Below are 24,190 nucleotides of genomic sequence, written 5' to 3' on the forward strand. Positions count from 1 at the left end.
TGTTTGTATTTTTGAGAGAATATTGTTTATGCATGGTTATTGAAAAAACTAAAACTTAAAAGTTTCTGAAATAAGGCCACAAAACACGTACTAAATGTGTCCACAATACTTTTGACTAACAGATGAGTGGCCTAGAGTTTTTGCTTCAAACTGATCTGAAAATCGTCCTGCCTAATCATAAATTTTGTTAGACCCTTTTTGTTTGGAAAGACAATATGCGGGTGGGCGTAAAGGATCGTGAATGATCATGAATAATGCTCTGATTCACACCTGAGAAGACAATGAGCTGTATAATGAGCCTTTCACACAGGTGTGTTACTGGGTACCAAAGAATGCGAGGACAAAGACACATTTTTTTCAAGATGTTTCCACCTCGAAGTTTGAACCAATTCTATATTCTAATATAGAATATACACTGCTGTTCAAAAGTTTGGGGTCGGTAAGATTTTTAATGTTTTTAAAGTCTCTTCTGCTCACCAAGGCTGCATTTATTTGATTAAAAATAAAAACCAAACCCAGTAATATTGTGAAATAATTCAATGTAATACAGTTGTTTTCTATGCGAGTCTATAAAGTGTAACTATTTATTTCTAAAGGAACATGTGACACTGAAGACTGGATTACAATGAAAAAGATTAATATTGTGTACATAAAGATATGGTGGAATCCTGCTTGTCCCGTAGATGATCTGCTTGCTCACTTTAACCTTGTGCACGAGCAGATCCGTTTCCCTCTCTGGAGAAGCATTCGGTCTCGGACCCTTTTTCCAGTCGTTAAAATAGCAAAAGTGAATTCGGACACGCCCTTGGTGCACTTGCGTTGTGCGCTTTAGATCATGCGCTTAGATCGTTTAAATAGGGCCCAATGTGGTTGAAAACACTGAATAGTTGTGATGTATGAAAAGCACTGAGCGCGTCTTTCTCTTACTCAGTGCCAGCCAAAGCGTGAAAGCATGCTTAAATTTATCAGTGACATGCTAAATGTTCTAATTGCACCGGTGTGATCGTATGGGTTAAAATCAATCGCATGGAGGGAGGACAGATTGCAACTGAGTGGGCACAAATCAGATCTGAGTGGGCAATGCCCCCTTTTGCCCCATCGTGGCGCCGGACCTGTTAACACTGCATTAGGGATGTTCTCAATTACTTTCTATAATTTTTTCTAAAACTTCAAACAAACCAAAATAATAGACATGATTTTCTCAGGTCACATGTAAAATTAGACGAATTAATAAAAAGATTATTAAAATGAAAAAGTGTGAATGACAGTTGATGACAACAGTTCAGTTTATTCCCCTTATACTGACATGGATGTTTACAGAGCAGATGTCAGGTCACCTTTATTTAATTCCTAAGGGAGAGATGAACTTTTGTCTTATTTTGTGCTGTATTATTTGGTTACTGTTATTTTTTTCAAAAGGCAGCAATAATTAACACTTAAAATCGAAAGACTGTTAATGTGATTTTTATACCGTGCAACCCTAATTCAATATTTGTGCTTTCTGAGCACGTGCTTCATATGTGTTGCGCTCACAAAACTTCTCAAATTTCACACGTGTACCGAATTGATTTCTCGTGTCTTGTGCTTGAATATTTAAATTAGTTGGCTTAAAACACGTGCAAGTAATAAACTTTCATGAAGATGCAGCCATGGCCTGAGCGGACTCAACTGTCCTGAACATTGTTCAAGCTGCCATCGGGCCGTCCTTATGGCTCGTTTCCACTGAGCGGTACGGTACAGTACGGTTCGGGTCGGGTCAGTAAACCATGATCCAGCTAGCGTTTCCACCGCCAACAGTACCCTACTTGATAGGCGTGGTGTTTGCCGGAAAGAAGCGATCAACGTCATTTTCGCGCGAAGAAGAAAGCGACAAAGTAAACACCAATGGATGGCATACAGCAGATCTTGTCCTTGCTTCTCGTCATGTTTGTCAAAAGACGACAAGCGCCGACATTAGGCATTTCTCAATACCAAGTATGTAAAGTTCTCAGCAGAAGGACTCCCGAGGACGCGAGTCCGGTAATTCTCCAAATGGAACAGCGCGTTCTTGAAAGCGTAACTCGGCTCGCTCTGCATGTACATTTTAGGCAACAATAAAACGAAATATGTTATAAAACACCATTCTGCCTCTTTTCGTTTTCATTTAAATAAATTTTAAACATTATAGGCACACAAATGTGTTTCAGGCAATGTATAGACCTGATTATATACATGTTTAACGTTAGCCGATTTATAACAAAACGAAATATAAAACACAACCCTGCATCTTTTCGTTTAAATTTAAAAAAATATTAAACATATTCCAGGCAATATGTGCATTTGTACAAATGTTGCAATAAACAACATTACAGTGATAATCTTGTAATAAAAAATGACAAAACTCAACCCTATCTCTTTTTGTTAAATTTCATTTCTATCAATAATAGCCATTATAAAAGTATAAGTAAAAGGTAACGTTACAAGAAGCTATACAATAAGAAATAAAGCAAACAATTCAGTCAAATATACAAATTCAGCGCTAGTCTAACGTTAACTTTACAACGGAAAAGTTATAGCCTAAATATATGAAACTTCACTTAGCCCTCAGCCAAAACGATTGGCCAGGGAACAAATTATCGATTCACGAGACCAAAGATCACCCATTAGATATACACAAGACGAATTACCACTACAGAGTCAGCGGCAAACGTCAGAACGACTAGCCGAGGAAAGGCTGTTCCAGGTGGGGAACATGAGCGCCGAGCGCCCGGTGATCGCCTGGCATGGATCAAATTATCATAAATCATTATAAATAAACCGCAGATTTGAGCTTTAAACAACTACATTCTCGCCTCAAAAACTCTTAACTACATTTCGTGAAAGAATAACCGTAGTATTATATTCCAACTCTATATTAAAAAATGGCGCTTCTTATGTTGCCATTCCCCTTGTAGCTCGCGCAAGTGACGATACTCTGTCAACCAATCAGCGTTCTGCAGTGAGTCTAGCTCCACCCTTTAGTACCGTACCACTGTGCTAGGTACCCCAACGGAAGGGTACCCAAAAAGTGGTACGGTACGGTTTGGCTTTTTGGTACCATTCACAACTTTTGACAGTGGAAACGCAAATAATTGCGTACCGTACCGAACTGTACCGTAGCGTACCGCTCAGTGGAAACGAGCCATTATTGTCAATCCCTGCTATAGTGTTTTGTCGTACTTGTGTACGAGAGTATTAATCCATCCAAATGTTTAAGTTGTCATATACAATAGTCATTTTGGAACACCATGTGGATGAGTAAATTATAAGAGAGTGACTCTTTTTTTTTGTGGGTAAACTATGCTTTTATGGAATATTACTTGGAAACTGTTTTCAGAAAATATTCATTGCAACGTCACCTCTGATTTCTTGCTCACCTTCACAGGTATGGTTTCGTTTATTTCAGCGAGGACGTTGATATCCAGACTATCGTTGATGTAAGGAGGTCACTTTTACCTTTCTTCATGACTTCTCTTTTCTTTCTGGGTGTTGGTGTTATGAGGGCAGGGTGATGTATTGTACATTTTAATTCTTTTACAGCAGCAGATCAGTTTTAAAGGGAAAAAACTCAAATTGGGACCTGCCATCATGAAAGAGCGAAATTCTCGTGAGTCCATGTGCTTCGCTTTCTATTTGGTCTTGTGCAAAATGTCATTGAAATGTCTAGATAAAGTACACATTTTAAATGGTGTCATTGGAGACATTTGTATTGCTTGTAATTTGTAATTGCTTGTTTTTAGTAATTTCAAGGATAGTGGATATAAAAATTGGGAACACAACTTTTTTTAATTAATTTTAAAATCATAAATGTAATCTTAATGACTGAAAATATCATGGTTAAAATATTTTGGGATCTTTCTCATCCCAGGTTCAGTATCGTCTCCAATAATTGGTCCATCACAGTGGGTCGGCCCCACCCCATATGTGTATTGCAGCTGCTGTCCCCCGGGCCTGGCCCCGCCCTCACCTGTCTTCAATGGAGGGAATCAATACATGCAGGTAACGCATCACCACACCCTGCGTAAAAACATAATGGTCCTTATTTACGAAACAAATGTACAACAGACGTAAATGGAGATTTCAGCTTGTGTACACAAGTTTTGGAGTTAGCGTGAACTTGCGAGCAGATTAGCAAATCTCGTGGAGAATTATTATGAGAGCATTTTGTTCAATTAAGATTATTTTCCTAAACAAAAACGACGCTTTTTAACCGATCATTATCTGTTAAATGACAAGATCAGAATGTCAAATTGAAATTAGAATAGATGGTGTCTGTGACTCATTAAAAATACAAATGTTTTACATGTGTAAATAGCAGAATAAACGACACACTCCATGAACAGCTTCACAGAAAATGAGACCGTAGAAACTCCATTGTATTTGTTTTCTTTATTTTATTAAGTCCAACTGATTGTTGAGGCGCCACACAAACAACACATCAGTTTGTACCGTTGCTAGCTTTGCATTTTAGTTATATGAACTCACTGAAATGTTGTGAACCAAACATAAAACATCCTCTTTACAGTATGTGCCGGTCAGCATGCACACCGTGCCACCAAACACATTTTGGATGAATTACACATTTTCAAGGATGAAACAGTACAGTTTTACAGTACAAACAGTTTTACAGTACAAAAGTACAAGTACAAAGCCTTGTTTACATCATAATGTTATACACCAAATGTTAGATTGCGAATTTGGAAATGTGGGTTTGGCCAAAGGAGGTTTTCATTTTTGTTTTGTTATGAATAGCCTACCGATAAATTTACAGGATTTGTTGTGGAGTGAGGGGAACTAAAATTGCCTAGGCTATGTTTATAATATTTGTAAATATTATTCACCGGTATTTAATATTCATAATAATTAATTGAATTGTTTACATTTACAAGGTTAACAGGTGTTTTTGGTGTAAGATGAATCTCTCTTTCATGAGATTACATAAATGTGACGGCTCAAAACAACCATAATTCATCAACGTACGATCGTTTGAATGATGGGATTGGCAACATACAAATGTTTCATGATTCACACGTGAACCCTGTCGTTAGAGCTGCACGATTATGACAAAAATCATAATTGCCGATTATTCCCTTGAAATTGTAATTGACTGCTGTCCAGAAGGCCATCATTGACATCAAGTAAGAGGGTAAGACACAGAAAGAAATTTCTGAACAAATAGGCTGTTCCCAGAGTGCTGTATCAAGGCACCTCAGTGGGAAGTCTGTGGGAAGGAAAAAGTGTGGCAAAAAACGCTGCACAACGAGAAGAGGTGACCGGACCCTGAGGAAGATTGTGGAGAAGGACCGATTCCAGACCTTGGGGGACCTGCGGAAGCAGTGGACTGAGTCTGGAGTAGAAACATCCAGAGCCACCGTGTGCAGGAAATGGGCTACAGGTGCCGCATTCCCCAGGTCAAGCCACTTTTGAACCAGAAACATGCAGAAGCGCCTGACCTGGGCTACAGAGAAGCAGCACTGGACTGTTGCTCAGTGGTCCAAAGTACTTTTATCGGATGAAAGCAAATTTTGCATGTCATTCGGAAATCAAGGTGCCAGAGTCTGGAGGAAGACTGGGGAGAAGGAAATGCCAAAATGCCTGAAGTCCAGTGTCAAGTACCCACAGTCAGTGATGGTCTGGGGTGCCATGTCAGCTGCTGGTGTTGGTCCACTGTGTTTTATCAAGGGCAGGGTCAATGCAGCTAGCTATCAGGAGATTTTGGAGCACTTCATGCTTCCATCTGCTGAAAAGCTTTATGGAGATGAAGATTTCATTTTTCAGCACGACCTGGCACCTGCTCACAGTGCCAAAACCACTGGTAAATGGTTTACTGACCATGGTATTACTGTGCTCAATTGGCCTGCCAACTCTCCTGACCTGAACCCCATAGAGAATCTGTGGGATATTGGGAAGAGAAAGTTGAGAGACGCAAGACCCAACACTCTGGATGAGCTTAAGGCCGCTATCGAAGCATCCTGGGCCTCCATAACACCTCAGCAGTGCCACAGGCTGATTGCCTCCATGCCACGCCGCATTGAAGCAGTCATTTCTGCAAAAGGATTCCCGACCAAGTATTCAGTGCATAACTGAACATAGTTATTTGAAGGTTGACTTTTTTTGTATTTAAAACACTTCTTTTATTGGTCAGATGAAATATACTAATTTTTTGAGAGAGGAATTTGGGGTTTTTAATGAGCTGTATGCCAAAATCATCAGTATTAAAACAATAAAAGACCTGAAATATTTCAGTTGGTGTGCAATGAATCAAATATATATGCAAGTTTAATTTTTATCATTACATTATGGAAAATAATGAACTATCACAATATGCTAATTTTTTGAGAAGGACCTGTATTTTAGTTTATGCAGTTCGCTACAGATGCGGTTAGCAAGCTCCGCCTCTGAATACCAGTAATAGTGAAAGTCGTGCAAATGCCGACGTTATTGTACACCTGCTAGATGGCTCCAATGCAGCCAAATCGAAATCTGATTGGCTTTTTAAATCTGACTGATTATCTGATTGGTTAAAGCAACAGTTCAATGCCATTCATTTTAAGCTACAGGTGCCCGCACTATTGATTCTGAAGGCCTAAAGGCAGATTTCTTAAGAGAATGGACTATTGGGAATAATTTAATACTCATTCATGGAAAAGAAATGTATTCAAGTGGAAGTCAGAGAAGGCCTTGCTGGCCCTGACGGCCATCCACTGCTCTATATACAGTACCAGTCAAAAGTTTGGACACATGAATGGGAAAGTGTCAACTTTTGACTGGTACTGTACTATAATATACACATAAAGAATGTTGGCTGATATTTCGACATCAGACTTTTTTTACTCCCTAATATCGGTATCGGGCTCTAATGGATTTTACTTGGGGGTGAGCGATATGGCAAAAATATATCACGATTTTTTTCAGCTACAGTACGTGTATTCAACTGTAGCATTCAAGAAAGAAATTAAATGAGCAAATATAAAAAAAAGCTACATAGACCTCACTGTATAAATAATTAATTAATTCTTATTAATGCTACTATTGAAGTGAGTGATTTTCTCCTAGTCTTTTGTTACATTAATTAAAGGGAATAGTGCCACCAACAATGAAACTTGTCGTCATGTACTCCTTTTCAACAGTCGAAACTTATTCTAGTTTAAGAAATGTCATTTTGAAGAATGTAGGTTACCAAACAGTTGCTGGTCCCCAGTGACTTCCATAGTATATGTGACCCATCACAGAAACAAGGGAGACAAGTCGGCAGCACAACTTTCGAGCAAAATGAGAAAGAAGAGGGGTTTTTTTTCAAAATTGGTGAATTTCAATTTTTTGCAGAATCTGTTATTTGAAATCATGAAGAAGCCTCTCCATGTTTGAGATGGCAGTATTGGTATATTTAAAAGCTTACATTTTGAGGTTGAAATCGGCTTGTTTCCGGAGATTCTAGCATGCAGTAGGGGCGTGGCGTGTCATTGCAGAATCTGTTATTTGAAATCATGAAGAAGCCTCTCCATGTTTGAGATGGCAGTATTGGTATATTTAAAAGCTTACATTTTGAGGTTGAAATCGGCTTGTTTCCGGAGATTCTAGCATGCAGTAGGGGCGTGGCGCCCTCAGTGCATGAATACGGCGGCTCGGCTCACTGATAGCGGTGGCTGGCTGTTTCATATGTGACGTCCCGATTCCTTTGAATGGGGAACGTTTTTTGAACAGGGAACAGAGTTAATGGACTGGCAACAATCTCCATAGAACATGAACTGGCACAGAGAATCGAAATAGAGGATACAGTTAAGACCTTTGCTGCGATGAAGGCCCGCCGTGCGCGTTTCTGAAATGTAAGTTAAGCTTCATTTGCTCTAGTCGTTATTTAAGATGCTGAACCTGCTGATGATATAATGTGCTTGCGGACATTTCATTTGTGTGTGTATACGCACATAAGAAAGTGGTGTAAAGAAATTTGCAACAGTATTTGAGGAGGTGAAATATGATTATTTGGAAAATTCCTGTCATGACTGCTTAAAGAAAAATGCCAGCAGGCATTTGCCTCCTGCATAAACTTTAATATTGTTGACATTTTGGGCACACGAGCGTTGCGCACTATTTGCGTTATGTACCCTATGGCTTATTGGTCTTTGTGTGTTGTTGCTGGTTTTGCGTCATATGTATATGGCATATTGGTCTTTGTGTGTTGTTGCTGGTTTTGCGTTACATGTAGGCTATATGGCATATTGGTCTTTGTGTGTTGTTGCTGGTACGTTGCAAATAGAGGGGCAGCACAATTGTTTTACGCCTAGTGCGGCAGAAGTGCACTCATTCGAAGTGCAAAAAAAGCTGTAAAGCACAGGGGGGAGCTTTACAGGGGGTATGGCTTATCTAAATGAGATGTAAATGAGCTATATTGTCACTCCCAGCAGCAGAGACAGGTGAGAACTGCACAATCTTTAGAGGTCGTTTTCTCATCTTTTAGCTTTTTTAAGTGCCTAGCTTCAAATGGCCACAACTTCTCTAAATATTATCAGATTTCCACATGTTACACATCGTTGGAAAGCTTGGAGATTACTCTCTCAGAATCTATGAATAACTCAAAATGCCCCAGAACCGACTTGTGTCCCTAGTTTCCGTGACCGGTCACATATTTTTCCTACTATGGAAGTCAATGGGGACCAGCAACTGTTTGGTTAGCCACATTCTTTAAAATATCATCTTTTGTGTTCAGCACAAGAAAGAAATTAATACAGGTTTGCAACAACATTAGAATGAGTAAATGATGACAGAATTTTCATATTTTGAGTGAACTATCCTTTTAAGGACAAGCTATAGGCATCTATTATACGCATGTGACACGCACCCGATTTTCTCTCAAATGTTTGCTTTCACTTAACCACATAACCATCTGTGATTATGTAAACCTTGTGTGTATTTGACAGTATTAACCCAATAAGACTAGAAAGATAACTTAGTCCAGTAACCAGGCGCTGTTTGACAGGCTTTTCAGTGCATGTGCGCTTCAAGTGTAGGCTACGTGCTCAGGGAAAGCGCATGTTAGAACAGTGCATCAGCACGCAAATGAAATGTTTAACCGGCAAGGCTTTAAAGCATATGCAAATGGGGAACTTTTGTGAATTGCAGTGTTCCATGTGTGTAGCTCTACCTCTGCTTTAACATGTGATGTGAAGTACATCGCGTTGTACAGTATGTTGAGACGGAGGCACATGCAGAGACTGAGTATGTGTGGAGCAGTGTTTACTGTGAATGGAGCTGAGGTACTTTTAACACAATCTGCACGCATGTAAATAATTAAATGGGGGGGGGGGGCAGCGCATATATTTTTTTTTACTGATTCGCAGCCTTTGAGATTTCATGATAGCACTATGCTTTATTATGATTGTAAATGGTTTTTGATAGATTGCATAGCCTCAGAAAACGGTGTAATGTGGTTCATGCATCTCGTTTGTAGAATCCGCCACTTCCGGCATTTTGCCGGTTACTCGACACGGGTAAATTGCAATTGAGGATTTTTTAAAATCGAGGACTCTACTTTAATCGAGGAATCGTTACAGCCCTATTTAAATGTTATTTTTCTTAAATGCATTTACACTCACAGTTAAGACACTTGCGATTGAATTTTCTAATTAAATGTCCCGCAATGAATGTAGCAAAATTCAATGGTCAAATTGAAAATGCATCCCGAGCCGATCACGCCCCCTCCCGCCCTGTCATTCACTGCGTGAAGTTTTGGTTTCTTAGATATTAAACTTGTATTGGTCATTCTGAGATCACTCGGCATTCTCTCAATTCACGCAAAAAAGTCTTGTTAATTTGTGCTTTGTTTGTGCAGGTTTAATTTTTGTTTGTGCTGCTTCTATCGGGTGGAACTGCTTCAGATGGTGGAACAGATTTGATGTGTTCCCGCTGCCAGTCGGCACCAATGTCCGGCATATTTTGCAGCACGCTGAAACCTGAAGTTTATCAGATCTCAGATAGCCGAACCACTTCTATACCACTGAATTAGTCTTTCCTCTCGTATCAACTATTTCGTCTGCTCTCTCCTCACTTGTCGAAGCTCGTTCAGTTACATTTGTTTTGCGGTAAGGGCCGCTTATTTTGTAGCTAAAACATGCCGTGTTGGAGATCAGCGTAATACTGTCTGTGGTGTACGTCATCACGAAAGTAGCCGATTGTGTTCTGCTCTTTCTGACGGCTGCACGCCTAATAAGGCTGAGCAATTTTATCGATTCTGCGATCTAAATCGATATTTTTTTTCCGAAGAAAGTATCGATTTTTAAGCCGCAAGTATCGATACACAAGTCCCATGCAAATACCCCGTGTTTACGCCCGTTCGCTTTAAAGCTTGGACGTTTTCGGTTCTGATGTCGGTAGGCTACTGGAGAAAATAGAAAATACACGTAGGCTACTATTTTTATTGATATAAAGACATAATCTTGAACATGTTTATCTCGCCAGCCAGTTCTATATACAATAATATTAAACCATTTGTCTGTGATGCAACTTTGCTATTCGCAGTCCAGAAGAGAGAGAGAGAGAGCGATCTCTCACGCGGAGCCACAGCGCGCACAACACCACAGCCCTGCTTAGTGACTAACGATGAGGACAGAACTAAACATTCAAACGTGGTTGCACTTTAGATCTGGTATAAGATTCTAATTTTATTTTCGATTCGGCTTTCAGAGATTATAAAAAGAAGATATTTGAGATGAAACCAAACTAACTAAATTATCTCTAGAGCAACTTCCCTTCACAGAGATGCGCTGACATTTCTTTCTAAAACCCAAACGTACCTTCAGAATCAGCACGATCTGTGAATGTTGTAAAATGCAGTTTCTACTGTTGCTAAATTGCGGACGCGTTTAATCATTAAAAAAGCTATTAAAAACACAAACATCTGCGCAAGAGTTGTTCACAAGGCTACGCGCGAACCGAAATGGACTGCAACGGGCAAGAAAAGTATAGGATATTTAACTTTGGGCTTCATGTGCGCATCTAAACTATCAAATATACATAATATAAAAATGACCAGCTATGAGATTCCCTGAAACAGTTTATTCACTTAAACAGTATGTCTTAAATGGACGTAAATAGTTAGGAGAAAATGATGATGCATCAGTCACCTATTAGATCTGCACTCGGTCTTAAAGGGGCAGCGTCTAATAAACCTGCTGACGATTGAGCCATTAATGTGAATCAAACAACAAAAGGCAGAGAAAATCACTCACAGCTCTTGAATGAATAACTTAAACTTGTCCAGTCAGAGACATATATTGTGTAAATCAAGTATTTAGTTTTCAGTTCAAATAATTCAATCCAAGTAAATGGAAAACTCACAAGATGTCACCAAAATCACTCTGTCCCCTTTAAATCTTTCAGAAAATGATGTAAGTGTATCGAATTATATCGAATCGTATCGTTGGCTGAATATAGTTATATATATCGTATCGTGAGCTGAATATCGTGTATCGTATCGTGAGATTAGTGTATCGCTACAGCCCTAACGCCTAACGTTAGTCCGTGACAAATGCTGTTATGTATATTCAAATATGGAAAATGTGTTTAAAAATCATATCACTGTTATTGAAAAAAAATATTGCTATATATATATATATATATATATATATATATAGTTGAGTGGAGTTGTAAAAAATTGTGTGCGTACATTTATTGAGTGCGTTATATCCCTCACGGCCTCGTTTTTCAACCGCATTATGTTCAAAATGGCGTCTAACCTGACTAAGGTCTATAGCAGAGTTCACACCACAGCTATAATGATAATGGCACAGAGGAACAATATTGTTGATCACTTTCACACCTATTTTTTCCAGCTGATAAATGCATAAAATATTGACTTTTGAAATATTGAGGAAATCCACCCTTGCTTATAAATGGCACAATATTATGCGTAGGAGTGGACTAATTTAGTTATCGTTATAGTTGTCTATAGTTATCTTATCCTGGTATGATTGGGCCTTTAGGAATCTTAGGAATGTGCAAAATTTTTAGGAAGCACAATATTTAAATTGTTTTCCCTGTGTCTTTCTTTCTTTATAGCCTTATTCTTACTCCAGTCCTCCAGGATTTATGGTCCCACCGGTGCCCATGAACTACGCACAGACCACGTATGCCTACCAGGTACATGCAAACATATGGTCACATTGCTTTCATCACTCAGATAAGCACACATGGATATCTTATGTAAACTATTTACACATGCTATCTTTTCCAGGTTACAAAAAAAGTCGACTTTCTTAATAGTTTTTTTGTGTATTTATTAGTATCCCCTGCCACAGTGGTGTGGAGAGCAGAGGACGAGGCTTGTCAACCAGGTCAGCTCCACTTCCATTTTGCGGGGCTGGTAAATGAGGGATTGAGAATAAGAGGTTGAACTGGATTGTTGTAGTTGTATCTCAAAATCCCATTCCTATAAATATTTGTAATCAAATTGATCAAAAGTGAAAGTAGACACTAATGTTACAAGAGATTTCGATTTCAAATAATTGCTGTTATTTTAAACTTTCTATTCATCAAAGAATCCTTAAAAAAGGAGCAGTTTTCACACAAATATAAAGCTGCTCCACAGTTTTCAACATTAGCTATTTCCATCTACCATTTTAATGCATATTTTTGGATGTCGCATAAAAAACACAGGATGGAAATGCCCGGTGCATTTTCTTAAAATGCATATAAAAAAATGTATGCGGTCAATTGAGGAGCTTCATTTCACCTTTTCTGGGTCCATTCTAAAACGTTTTTTCATTTATTAATTTTACAGATTTCATCCATATCAAATGTGTAATAGTGTAGTAATTTTTTTCTTGTATTTTGGAGGTGCACCAATATTTGTTGTAGCTCGTATGAAACTTAATTTGAACTTATGCGGTAATGTAATTGCTTAGGATATAACCGAACAGATATTAGCCACATTGGTTTGCCCTGTAAATTGAATTGAGAAGATTGTGTGTACGCTAGTCTGAAACTGCATCCTCTAGTGTTTTAATAATACTTGAAAAGCTGTCAGTGCAGTGAATCAATAAGTGCTGGCATGCTAAATCAAAACATAGTATCAAAATTGGGTTGCGTTTGAGAATCTAGTGAATCTACAATATCTGTGTAAATTCTTTTAATCTTGACTTTCATTAATTGAACCGTATTAAATAAGAGAACTTTATTTCATTTTAAATGTAGATAAAGGATAAGCAGTGCAATGTGATGAGCTTAAAACCTTCAAAACGAATTACATGCATTTATAGAAGCATTTTCTTAAGACATTAATACCATTGCACTGGCCAATAGTTAATGAAGATTATATTTGATTGTTGTGCTGTGGTTATCCTTTAGATGGCAGTGCTGACTGGGTATAAAAACTGCTGCAGGGAAATAAAGAGGGCCAACATTGAAAGGCTCATTAATATAAGGAGTGAATGTGTGACTTTGTCTTTCAGAACTATGTGGATTGTGGAGTCCAGACTTTGCTAACCCTTCTGTAGCTAAACCTTAACTCCTTTTTTGGGAGGGGGGTAAGTTTTTGTGCATCTAAAATGAAGATACGGTCTTAGTTTTTCTCGAGTCACTTTTAATGAGTCACTTTCGTTTTCCTTAGGGTAGACTCCCATAGAAGCCGAGGAGAACAACTTAATGGAGATCAAGCAGTGCACTTCATTGTCTGTGTTTTCAAACAGTTGCAGATAGGGTCATCCTGGGTGTGATGTGGAGGTGTATTTTGAGGGGACAACATAGATTACAGTATGATCATATCAAAGGCCTCACATCCACTCACTGAAACATTTGACAAGCTTTGTTCGCTTTAGCCTATTCCACCCATTTATTTGTATTGTCTGTGTTTCTTTTTTCTTCATGGCCAACTAACTTTAAAGACACTTTTAAGCTCACAAATACATATTTATATTTTATTTATGTTTGCTTATTTTAAAGTTTGACTCACTGTTGGTGATGCACCATATGCATTTAGGTAGCTGTTCTGACATGTTCTGTGTTATTTTAAACCAATGTTCTTTTGTTTACTGATTCAACCTGGTGAGTGTTCACTGTTAAAATTGTTTTGGGGTTTTCACATTAAGTGCACAAGTTCAGATTTTCTCTGTTTGGTTATTGAGCACCAGGGTACAGTAGCTCCCGTTCCCTTTCTTTTACTCCCCGAATCTACTTTCATTCATCAGTAGTTATCACTGTACATCCATTAATTTTTTTTCCTTGATGCTGGTTTCTTTCGTAGTGCAGTTAAAAGGTGTACATAAAATCATTGCATTAATTCAGAAATTACAATAAAATTTTATACTCAGCCCTGTAAGTCACAGCAGGTCACAGGACGGTTGACTTGTTTTAAATTAAAGCGATGACGGAATATTGATATCACTGTGTGAACAGTCATGCTGCCTTTTTTTCTATTTTTCCAGCACTTTTTCGCACCAGTTCCCTTTGTTAATTGAGTTTTGTTTTTTAAAGTTTGCAAAGAGTTATGGGTATTTTTGAACACAAAACACTGTCATTTTATACCTATTGTTACAACACTTGTTTTTGTTTTTTATGGCGGGCTGATTTAATGGCTGTAGCAGATTCATCACCTTTTTTTAAAGCGAACTCTGTTTTGTATTGGCATTTCAGAGTTTTATTTCCTCAGTTCCCATGGCCTCATGGGAGTTGTGGTTTCTATTGTGCTATAGTCTGAGAGCTGCTTCTAATCATTGTACTCTGGGTTTGCCATGTATATACGTTTTGGATTTTGATGTTGGCATTGTATGGTTTTGCTGTTTTTGTTATTAATAAAAAAAAAACAATTGAATTAACTTATTTTTGCCTCATGTTTATTAAAGTCGCTTTTTTTTCTGCAATAGTTACCAGATTTGTAAAATGATGCAAAAAAAAGGATTTCTAAACTATGGTAGTTTGCTGTTACTGAATCATTATTTTATAATGACTTAAAGACAGGGGCGTCATGCAAGCCAAAATTCTGGGGGGGCACAATCTGAGGTAATTGTTTTCTGAAGGTTAGACTAGGCTAGCTATCGATAACGTTACACTAACACAACTGAAGTTAATGCTCTGAATTCGCAGCTAATATCCAATCCATAACTTTTTGATCAAGTTCAAATTTCCAGGTCAACCACAAATAATCCCACTACCTTTTAATATCATCCGATTAATTAATTCAAAGCCGATTTGTTGCTTTGCCCACTTACCACTTCAAGACCATCTGTAAAACATTGCCAGCTCAACGTGCAAGACGAGTGAGTTGTTTGAACATACACAGCAAAGATTCTAGAGCGCTGATTTGATATACACAGACACCATATTAGGAAAAAGGGGCGGGCTGATGCTGACCGATTTATTACACATACAGAAGAATCAGGCATGTGATTGGCTAAGGACAAAAAAGCAGCAAAATATACCGATTTTGTTGTTTTATTAACATTAAATAGATAGTTCTCCCAAAAACTTTAATTGTCATCATTTACTCTCTCAAGTTGTTTTAAACCTGAATAAGTTTCTTTCTTCTGTTGAAGTTATTTGGAAGAATGTGGGTAACCAAACAGTTGATGTACCCCAGTGATTTCCATAGTATATTTTTCGCTATGGAAGTCAATTGGGACCAGCAACTGTCTGGTTACTCACATTCTTCAAAATATCTTCTTTTGTGTTCAGCACAAGAAATAAATTAATATAGGTTTGGAACAACATTACAGTGAATAAATAATGACAGAATTTTTATTTTTGGAATTTAATTTTTATTACTATCCCTTTAAGGAAAAGCGGCTGCATGTTTATTATTAGGGCTACTGTCTCTTTAAGACCTGTACGCGACGCGTCTAATATACACGCATTTGACAAGCAGATTTCTCTCAATTTTCTCGGTTTGCTTTCAGTTTAGACATAACCAATTCATGTATTTTAATCCAATTAATCCGGAAAAATCACATCCCTGAGAATACATTTGAGTCTTTATAGGCTCTGGTAATTATGGAGCATAATAGGAATAAAGTTGTGACAAAAAAAATTATCAGGGAGGAAAAATCTGAGGGGGCACGTGCCCCCTCACTTTGAATGGGCATGACGCCACTGCTTAAAGATGAAATGTTTGGAGAATCTTGATGTGTGATTCTGTGGAAGGTGTTTTACTGTGTTGGTCTCATATTGGACAGACTTTAAATTATGAATTGGTCACTGCTTATTAAATTAGATATGAATTAAATGCTGCTTATACCAATGTATATGCTTTAAAATATAGTCACGTCAAGTCATCCTCTATATAGCGCTTTTAACAATGTAGATTGTTTCAAAGCAGCTTTACAGAGATAAACGTATAATTTAAGGTAACAGAGAATGGTTTAGTTTTATAGTGGTTCTTGAAAAATGTTTTTTCCAGCTAAAGTTAGTTTTGATTTATTCACTTCCGTCTAAATGATAATTTGTTATTAAATTAGGGGCCGCTAAGACGACACCGTCCGTTAAACAGACTTTAAACGCGAACCTGTGATAGACGCTGATGGCGTTCAAATGCGCATTAAGAATTGATTCTATATGCATGTGCGTTTGAATATATGTGCGCAGGTTTGTAATTGTAATATATATATATATATTAACAATATATAACAAAAAAAAACATCCACAGCTTCATCTTGGACTTCGACCTGGCAAGTTCTGGATCATTGACGCACTCCCTTTAATACTCTTCAACTAAAATAAACTCACGTTTCTGGTTGTAGAATAAGTTTAATTCTGTCATGGACTGTCTGAATCATGAGCAATGTAGGCCTAATGATCATTGTCTGAACATTAATCTGCATGCACTGTAGGATTCTGCAATATGATAAATTGAAAAATGTATTGTTTTATTAGGATTGTACATTATGCCATACAACGAAATATATATAAACTAAAGAGAAACTCAAAGTGGATTATTAGTGGCGCTGTACAGCCATTTTAATTTGAGTCTTTATGGTTGTATTTATGAATGAGGAAGCAGATCCAGAGATTCCTTGGATAACATTGAACTTTAGAATCAATTTTTTCTCTCTCTTTTGGTGTGAATTAGAGCGCCATTACTCAAATATTTCTGGGACCCCCCGAGTGTACGATGTTGAAGGTGAAACGAGAGACAAAAGGAGATCTATTTGGAAACAGTGGAGGGCATCATTCCCCTTTCATTCTCATGGAGGGGAGGAGGAGACGTTAGTTAGCACACTGTATTGAGTGAAGGAGTCGCCACGGCAGAAATGAACAGCTCATCTGATCACCTGCTTCCAGTTCTCGCGACGGCATGAGAGTTGACAAACCGACAGAAAGCTAAAAGAAACGGGATAGAAGCGAAAGAAGCCTAATTAAGGGAGAAAGAAACGGCAGAGGAGACACAAATCGAGAGAGACATTATCAAAGAACAGCAGCAGGTATGTTCACTCTTTTAATGATTGTGTGTAGTTTCTTTCTGTCACGGAACCTTAATCTAACACTGTTAACTTTATTATTAAACCCGTCACTGGTTTCTTCTCTGCTGATTCATCCCTCTCTTCTTTCTTTCCATGCTCTCGCTATAGGCTACTTGTAATAGATGCAAACTTCAATGCTTTTATTTGAGCTTGTAAGTCACTTTAAAGTTCAAGCTCACTTCTATTTTGAATACTGTGTGCATGTGCAATAGAACAGCAACAATATCAAAGACTTTCACACTTCCATTTAAGTCAAACTATAAAAAAACATTTGCATGAATGGTTTTGTATAATTCTTAGTGGTGTAACGATACACAAAACTGACGGTTCGGTTTTCCCACGGTTTTTACGTTTCGGTTCGGTTTAGAAAGGTAAAAAAAATGTAAACAGTGGTTTAATGAAAAAATTGTGTCTTTGTCTTTAAATTAATTCAATTACAATTAAACGTTTTTCAAGGATTAAAAATCTGTGGAAGAGATGATCGTGTTTACTCGCGCTCCGCGCTGCCACTTGAAATGGGGAGCTAGTACAGTGATCTGTCACGCCAAATCAAAGAGCGCCAAAACGGCCTTTATTGTTTGATTTTTGTGATCAAATAGTCAGAATTTGAAGATTACACCTTTCTTCTTATCGAAAGTAACAAAACACGGAGCTTGCTATTTGGTGTTAATGGTGGTTAGGCTACAAAACTGAATTAGTTGTGTACACATTCCAGGTCCAATGAGCTGGGCGGGGCCGGGGTAGCAGGGGGCGGGGCGGGCGTTTTCGGTACGCCGGGAGAATATCGCGATTCGAATCGTGGGTTCTGTATCGCGGTTCTTCGGTTCGAATATCGTTACACCCCTAATAATTCTACATATAATTAGCCTACTATTTAACATTACATATGTAGTATTTGGCTTTTTGTCACAAAACCTAAAGCAGTTTTGAAAGTGTCATATTGTACATTTTATTTTCATTTTTAATGTGGTCTACTTATAGCGTTAGTCAGATTCTTTGCTCATATAACAGTCAGAATTTAGTTTATTGTGACAATTTTCCCTATGATCTTTACAATAAAATGGACAGTTTTCTGTGATATGACTAACATTTTTATTGTAAATAGACCACGGAGGAAAAATATTTATTTAACTGTTGTGGACTTTTTCGCTCCTTTGTCTTTAAGACTTTAATTTAAATGGTGTCTTTGCATGTGAAAAGAAAATTGCTGCTGCAATATACAGTAGTTTTCCTCTGCCCCTATACTTTAATAGCCTTTTAGAAAGAGTATATTGAGTTCACAATACAATCTGTATTAAAATGTGCCACTCAACATCAGACTGAAATTATCTAAATTAAACTTCTGGATCTTTCCTAATATTAGTATATGCAGAGCTGCAGGTGCTACACACGGCAGGAATTTATTAAATAGTGCTTCACCAATGTTAATATTTCTTAATGAAATATTATGAAATGCACATTCATTGGTGCTTTATACTAAAATATCTACTTGTATTGTGTGTACTAAGAATATGTAAGCATGAATATGTGAGAATTCAGATTCACCGTCGAGTATAAGTGAAAAAAAACCCTGCTCAGAACAGGCACATATTTTTCATTCACACATGATGGTATCAAGTGAGATGACTGCCAGAAGAAGATGACCTTCAGTTAGTATTTCTCACACACATACACACTCACAGTGGGGCTTCGAGGCTGATAGTGACAGCCTAAGCAGTCAAACTCTGAGAGAGAGAGAGAGAGAGAGAGAGAGAGAGAAATATAGCAAGGGTGAGAGATTGGAAGCGAGAGGAATGAAGTAAGAGATGATTACGAACCTTTGACATGTGAGGGGAATGTGCTATCATCAACTTTCATATTCAGCCATGCCAGCCTGCTCCTGCGATAGCAACCTACAAAGTCCTACAAACATCTCGCACACAAACTTTCTCTCATACATACATTACTCCCTGATGATTGCATGAGTACAAAGACCCCAGCTTTTACTGTCACAACCGAATACAGAATAAGTCAGTTTCTTAAAAAAAAGTTTATGGTACAGTGATGTATCAAATGGTAATATGTGGTACTTTGCTACAGTGAGTCTGAGACCACTAGGGAAAATGCCTATATTTTCAATACAATATTTTTCATTACAATTTTTTTTTGAGTCCTAAATATTTGTAGTCATTTCAGGTCATAACATTTCTTTTTTTTATGATAAAAAATTCTAAAAATGTTTTTTACAGGTTTTAATTATATTTGGAATCCCAGTTTTCAATGTGGTCTCAGGCTTTTGGACACCACTGCATACACCATGGCACTTAATTATTACCATAGTATTTTAATAAATTACTATCTTGATATGTACAAAAAACAAGATTCCATGTCATACCATGTTACTTTTTTTCTGTTGACATATCGCATTAATGTGATAAGATAGTAAAATTTCTGTTATTTTCACATAGTTTTTACACTATTTTATTATACTCTAAGGTTCAGATATACAGGATTGTATTAATATCCTTTGTTAGAGCAAGACATTAGGTGAGTAAATCAGGCTTTTCTTTATTGCATCATATTGACAATCTCCCGTCTCCGTTGGTTACCAGAGCCCCCCCCCCCCACCACCACCACCACCACGTCCACGACCACCACAATTCGATGTGTGCTCTCAACTTATTATCCTTCCCTATCATCTTGCCTAAATTTAGCTCTCCATCTTTCTTCTTCCCTTTTTTCTTCCGCTCCTCTGCTCACGCTTATCACAGTGAGAGATTATTGTGTGTGTGAATATCTTCGTGTGTGTTGTGCAGGAACTGTGTAGTGTGGGAAGTGTGCTGTGTGGTTGTGATGTAGAGTATGAAACTGTGTATTCACCTTTGAGCTGAAGAGAATCACCAAGTCTGGTTGTGTTCTCATATCCTTTATATGAACATTGAACATAATGTGCATTTAATGTATTTAAGACTAATATATAATTTAATGTAATGTATTGAATATAACAAACTAATATCTAAATATATTAAAAACCCAATAATGGACTTATAATTTTTGTCTCAGATGTTTCTCCTATAAATCCTTGGAAATAAAAATAGAACCAATTGTTAACACACAGTAAGATTATAAAGTAATAGCATATCTCACATCGTTTGGTCCTGGAAGAATTTGATGAGAAATGCTTGAGTTAATTTAGGAATCATCATATCATGATGATCATGACTCTTATATTTTTTTCGTGTTTTCGAGTTTTCGTTTGCTCTTTATTTCCTCTGAATTGTGAGATGAAGGGCCCTATCATATACCCAGTGTAATGGGGCGCCAGGCGCGACGCAAGTGTTTTTTGCTAGTGTCAGCCCGACGAAGTTATAATTTTCCTGCGCCACGTCCTGCGCCACGTTGTTTAAATAGCAAATGCATTTGCACCCATCTGTTCAAATTGTGAAAAAATCAGAATTGTGAGTTTATATTTTGCAATTCTGACTTTATTTCTCAGAATTTTTATATAAACTACCGATTATAAGAAATAGTCAGATTTGTGAGACATGAACTCGCAATTAAAAACGTACTTGCAACTTTTTATCTTACAATTCAAGAACGTCAGAATTGCAAAATACAATCTCGAAATTGTGAGTTACAAAGTTCGAACTGCGAGATATAAACTCGAAATTGCAAGAAAAAAAGGGAGAGATAAAACGTCATAATTGCCGTTTTAATTATTATTCCATGCCAGAAACAAGCTTCCATATAATGGTACCGATATATCCCAAATGGAAAGGGCTAAGTATCATGCTCACATTGCTGTGCTGTCATTTTTGTGCTCGATGAGGGAGCAACTATCCCCTCACTGAGGCTTATGTGCTCATAGCAGCATTTGTGTTTATGTCAAAGCTTGCGTTTGCATGGTCCCTTGATGGTATTGGAAATTCAGCTGAGATTAAGAATCTGTGGTTTCTTTTTCTGCTCTAATAGCTCTCCAAATGTTGTCTCAGTAACTGTGAGCAAACGGATGATCTGTCGGTCTGTTGCCGAGCGATTAGCATCAGTAATGATGTGATTGTCAGGCTAGTGAAGGGAAATGAGTGGAACCGGATGCTTGACTGCCAGTATTAACTTCACTCAGCACAGGTGTGAAGGTCCGTGTATCTCCCATGAATTAGTCATTTATATTCCAGCTGTCGGATTCATAATAAAAGCAAATTGTCTCAGTAAATCTTTGTGATTCACTCCTACTTGCAATTTAAACCTATAATGTTTGAGATAACGACCATTATGTTAGCACCTTCCTGTGTATGTTCTCTGTTTAAATATAAATTACTCATTCATTTTTTTTCTGAATGACTAATATTGAAAGTAGCTTATTGTTTCAAATCATTTCAGTTGTTCACTTGAAGTCTGTAGTCCACCATTTTGTGGAATAAAAGAGATAAAACAGAGATTAAACAGATTACAGAAGTATTTGACTTAAGCAGATAACCAGCCACAATCACACCTGAGGCGATCAAAAAATCAATTCTAAAAGAACAAAAGAAATTCAAAGTGAGAGAGCTCCTAAAAATTACAAAGAACCACTTAGAGATGCTCTGTAAATATAAAGCTCTACATCAGAGCAGAGAATACCAGCTTACGTTTTCCACCTTATAATGTTTTTCATTGATTTCTGGAAGTCAGTGCTGTTTTCGCAACTTGGAACCTCCCATGTACTATTTTGGTAACATAGCCGGGACCCACCAAGGGTCCTCAAAAAACTTAAGGGGGCCTAAAGATGACTTAACATAAAACAATATTAGCATTAAAATGTTCAAACAACTAAAAATCTAAATTTTTCTTAGTATTTGGTTATTTATTTATTATATTTAAGAACTTAATACTTTAAACTTTTATTCCGCAATGACGCATTCAATTTATCAAACGTGACGGTAGCATTTATGTTACAAAAGATTTCTATTTCAAATCAATGCTGTTCTTTTGAGCTTTCTATTCACCAAAGTTCAGGTCTTCAACGATAATATTAAGCAGCAAAACTGTTTTCCACATTAATAAGGAATGTTTCTTGAGCACCAGATCAGTATAGTGAGAATATTCCACAGTATTACTGTTTTCGATCAAATAAATGCTGCCTTGGTGAACATAAGACTTACACAACTTACACTCACATGTCATTCATTTATGCTGTATATTTGTGTTTACACTTATTGTTGTGTCATTATTATCTCATTTCTATTGCCATAGTATTTGGACATAGTACCATAATAAGTCTTTTGGACATTATTACAATGGTAATGCCATCATATTCTTACAGATACCTATCAGATACCTCTGATATCTGTAAAGCACAGTACTATTTTTAAGTGTCTATCCGGGGCCACTCAAATGATCACTCCGTTGCTGATCCACAAAACCATCCATCCATTGCTCCCCATCCCATCATCATTGCGCAGTTAATGCTTGTTGTCACGGGCACTGGGCTTGTCCGGTTCCTCTCGGTTTCACCTGTTCTGGCTCATCAAACGCTGACATGGAAATGCTGGCAGCTAACTACCCGTACCTGATGGTGTGTGTTAGCGATGGAGGCCAGGGCCCACGTGGCGTGCCTTTGCTGTCATATCAAGTTAGCGAGTTCTAGATGTGACACTTATTAGCATTAGTCACACGCTAATTCATCGGCCACACATTCCACTGTTTGATTGGTTGTGTAGTCCAGATCAAATATGAAGCGTTATCTGATAGCTGCTTCTAGTAGCCAAGGAGACAGTGTGTGCGTTTTGAAGGGGGCATTGTGCTTGATACAGCGAACGCGTGTTTAAGTTAAAGGTTGATGCTTGAAGGTTGATTAGCTTTCCAATTAGATTTCATGTTATGTTACCGTTTGACAAATCTTTGCTTGTGCACGCGTGCGTGTATCTGAATGTTTGTGATTATGTTTAAAGACATGCTGATATGCCCTCTCCCATGTTTTGCACATGCTCAGTTCCTATTTCAGTGTCAATCTGACTTAAATAGCATGACAATTAGGGACTGCTGCCAAGGCAATCAGTTAAATCAATAAAGTAGTTATGAATACATGAATATTTCAGACAAATTATCCATATTCATCCATCTCATTTTCTCTCTCTGTCTTTGTTTTTCTCCAAGTGCGCAGACATGGGCTGTAAGTTGCCGAAACCCCGAGGGTCAGATGAAGTTCCAGGAAAGATTTTCTCCACCCTCAGAAGAGCACAAGTGGAGACCCACTCAGGAGTGGCCTACACATACCACTTCCTGGACTTCCTGTTAGGAAAGGAAGGTACACATGCCCATTTCCTGCAGCTACAAACACTATCACTGTTTCCCAATTTGCATACTATCCGTCCTAAATAGTATTCGAAATGAGAATTTGTGTGTCCCAAATCGAAGTATGTTGAAATGAGTATTCCAAAGATTCCCAGATGGTCTACTTATTCTGGTTAGAGTCCGGAGTGCAGATCCGTGGACACGTATAGGGCTAATTAACCCACAACACATGGGTGCATTGGATGAGGATTCGACTACAAACACAGATGGGAAAAAAACTACAAACATGGCAGATGTGTACGTCTGACGGTTAAGTAGAGAGGGTTTAGATAAAGGGGTTTGAGTGATTAATTATCAGTTTCTAATAGGGTGCCACAATATATCGCAATACAAAATGCAACAATGTATCTTGGATAGTGACTATATGTATCGTGGATAGTTCACCCAAAATAAAACTGGCTGTGAGAATTTTTTTT

General features: G+C 37.7%; 2 protein-coding genes across 3 annotated transcripts in view; both read left to right on the top strand.

The window, feature by feature from the left end:
• The window catches only part of dazl (deleted in azoospermia-like), a 72,546-nt gene extending 57,717 nt beyond the window's left edge, over positions 1-14,829 (top strand). For both annotated transcript variants that reach the window (XM_077195478.1, XM_077195479.1), the window contains exons 4-10: positions 3,404-3,455; positions 3,559-3,625; positions 3,887-4,017; positions 12,073-12,153; positions 12,297-12,347; positions 13,464-13,538; positions 13,622-14,829. In XM_077195478.1, coding sequence (XP_077051593.1) covers positions 3,404-3,455; positions 3,559-3,625; positions 3,887-4,017; positions 12,073-12,153; positions 12,297-12,347; positions 13,464-13,508 — 427 coding nt within the window. In that variant the 3' untranslated portion in view covers positions 13,509-13,538; positions 13,622-14,829. The remainder of the gene's footprint in view (positions 1-3,403; positions 3,456-3,558; positions 3,626-3,886; positions 4,018-12,072; positions 12,154-12,296; positions 12,348-13,463; positions 13,539-13,621) is intronic.
• A 2,381-nt stretch (positions 14,830-17,210) lies between these two features.
• The window catches only part of rftn1a (raftlin, lipid raft linker 1a), a 28,074-nt gene continuing 21,094 nt past the window's right edge, over positions 17,211-24,190 (top strand). Inside the window, exons 1-2 of the mRNA XM_077195456.1 lie at positions 17,211-17,423; positions 23,584-23,727. Coding sequence (XP_077051571.1) covers positions 23,586-23,727 — 142 coding nt within the window. The 5' untranslated portion in view covers positions 17,211-17,423; positions 23,584-23,585. The remainder of the gene's footprint in view (positions 17,424-23,583; positions 23,728-24,190) is intronic.

The sequence above is a fragment of the Siphateles boraxobius genome, unplaced genomic scaffold, assembly GCF_051911475.1.
Source record: "Siphateles boraxobius isolate OS27281-9 unplaced genomic scaffold, OSU_SipBor_1 33, whole genome shotgun sequence".
Lineage (NCBI taxonomy): Eukaryota > Metazoa > Chordata > Actinopteri > Cypriniformes > Leuciscidae > Siphateles > Siphateles boraxobius.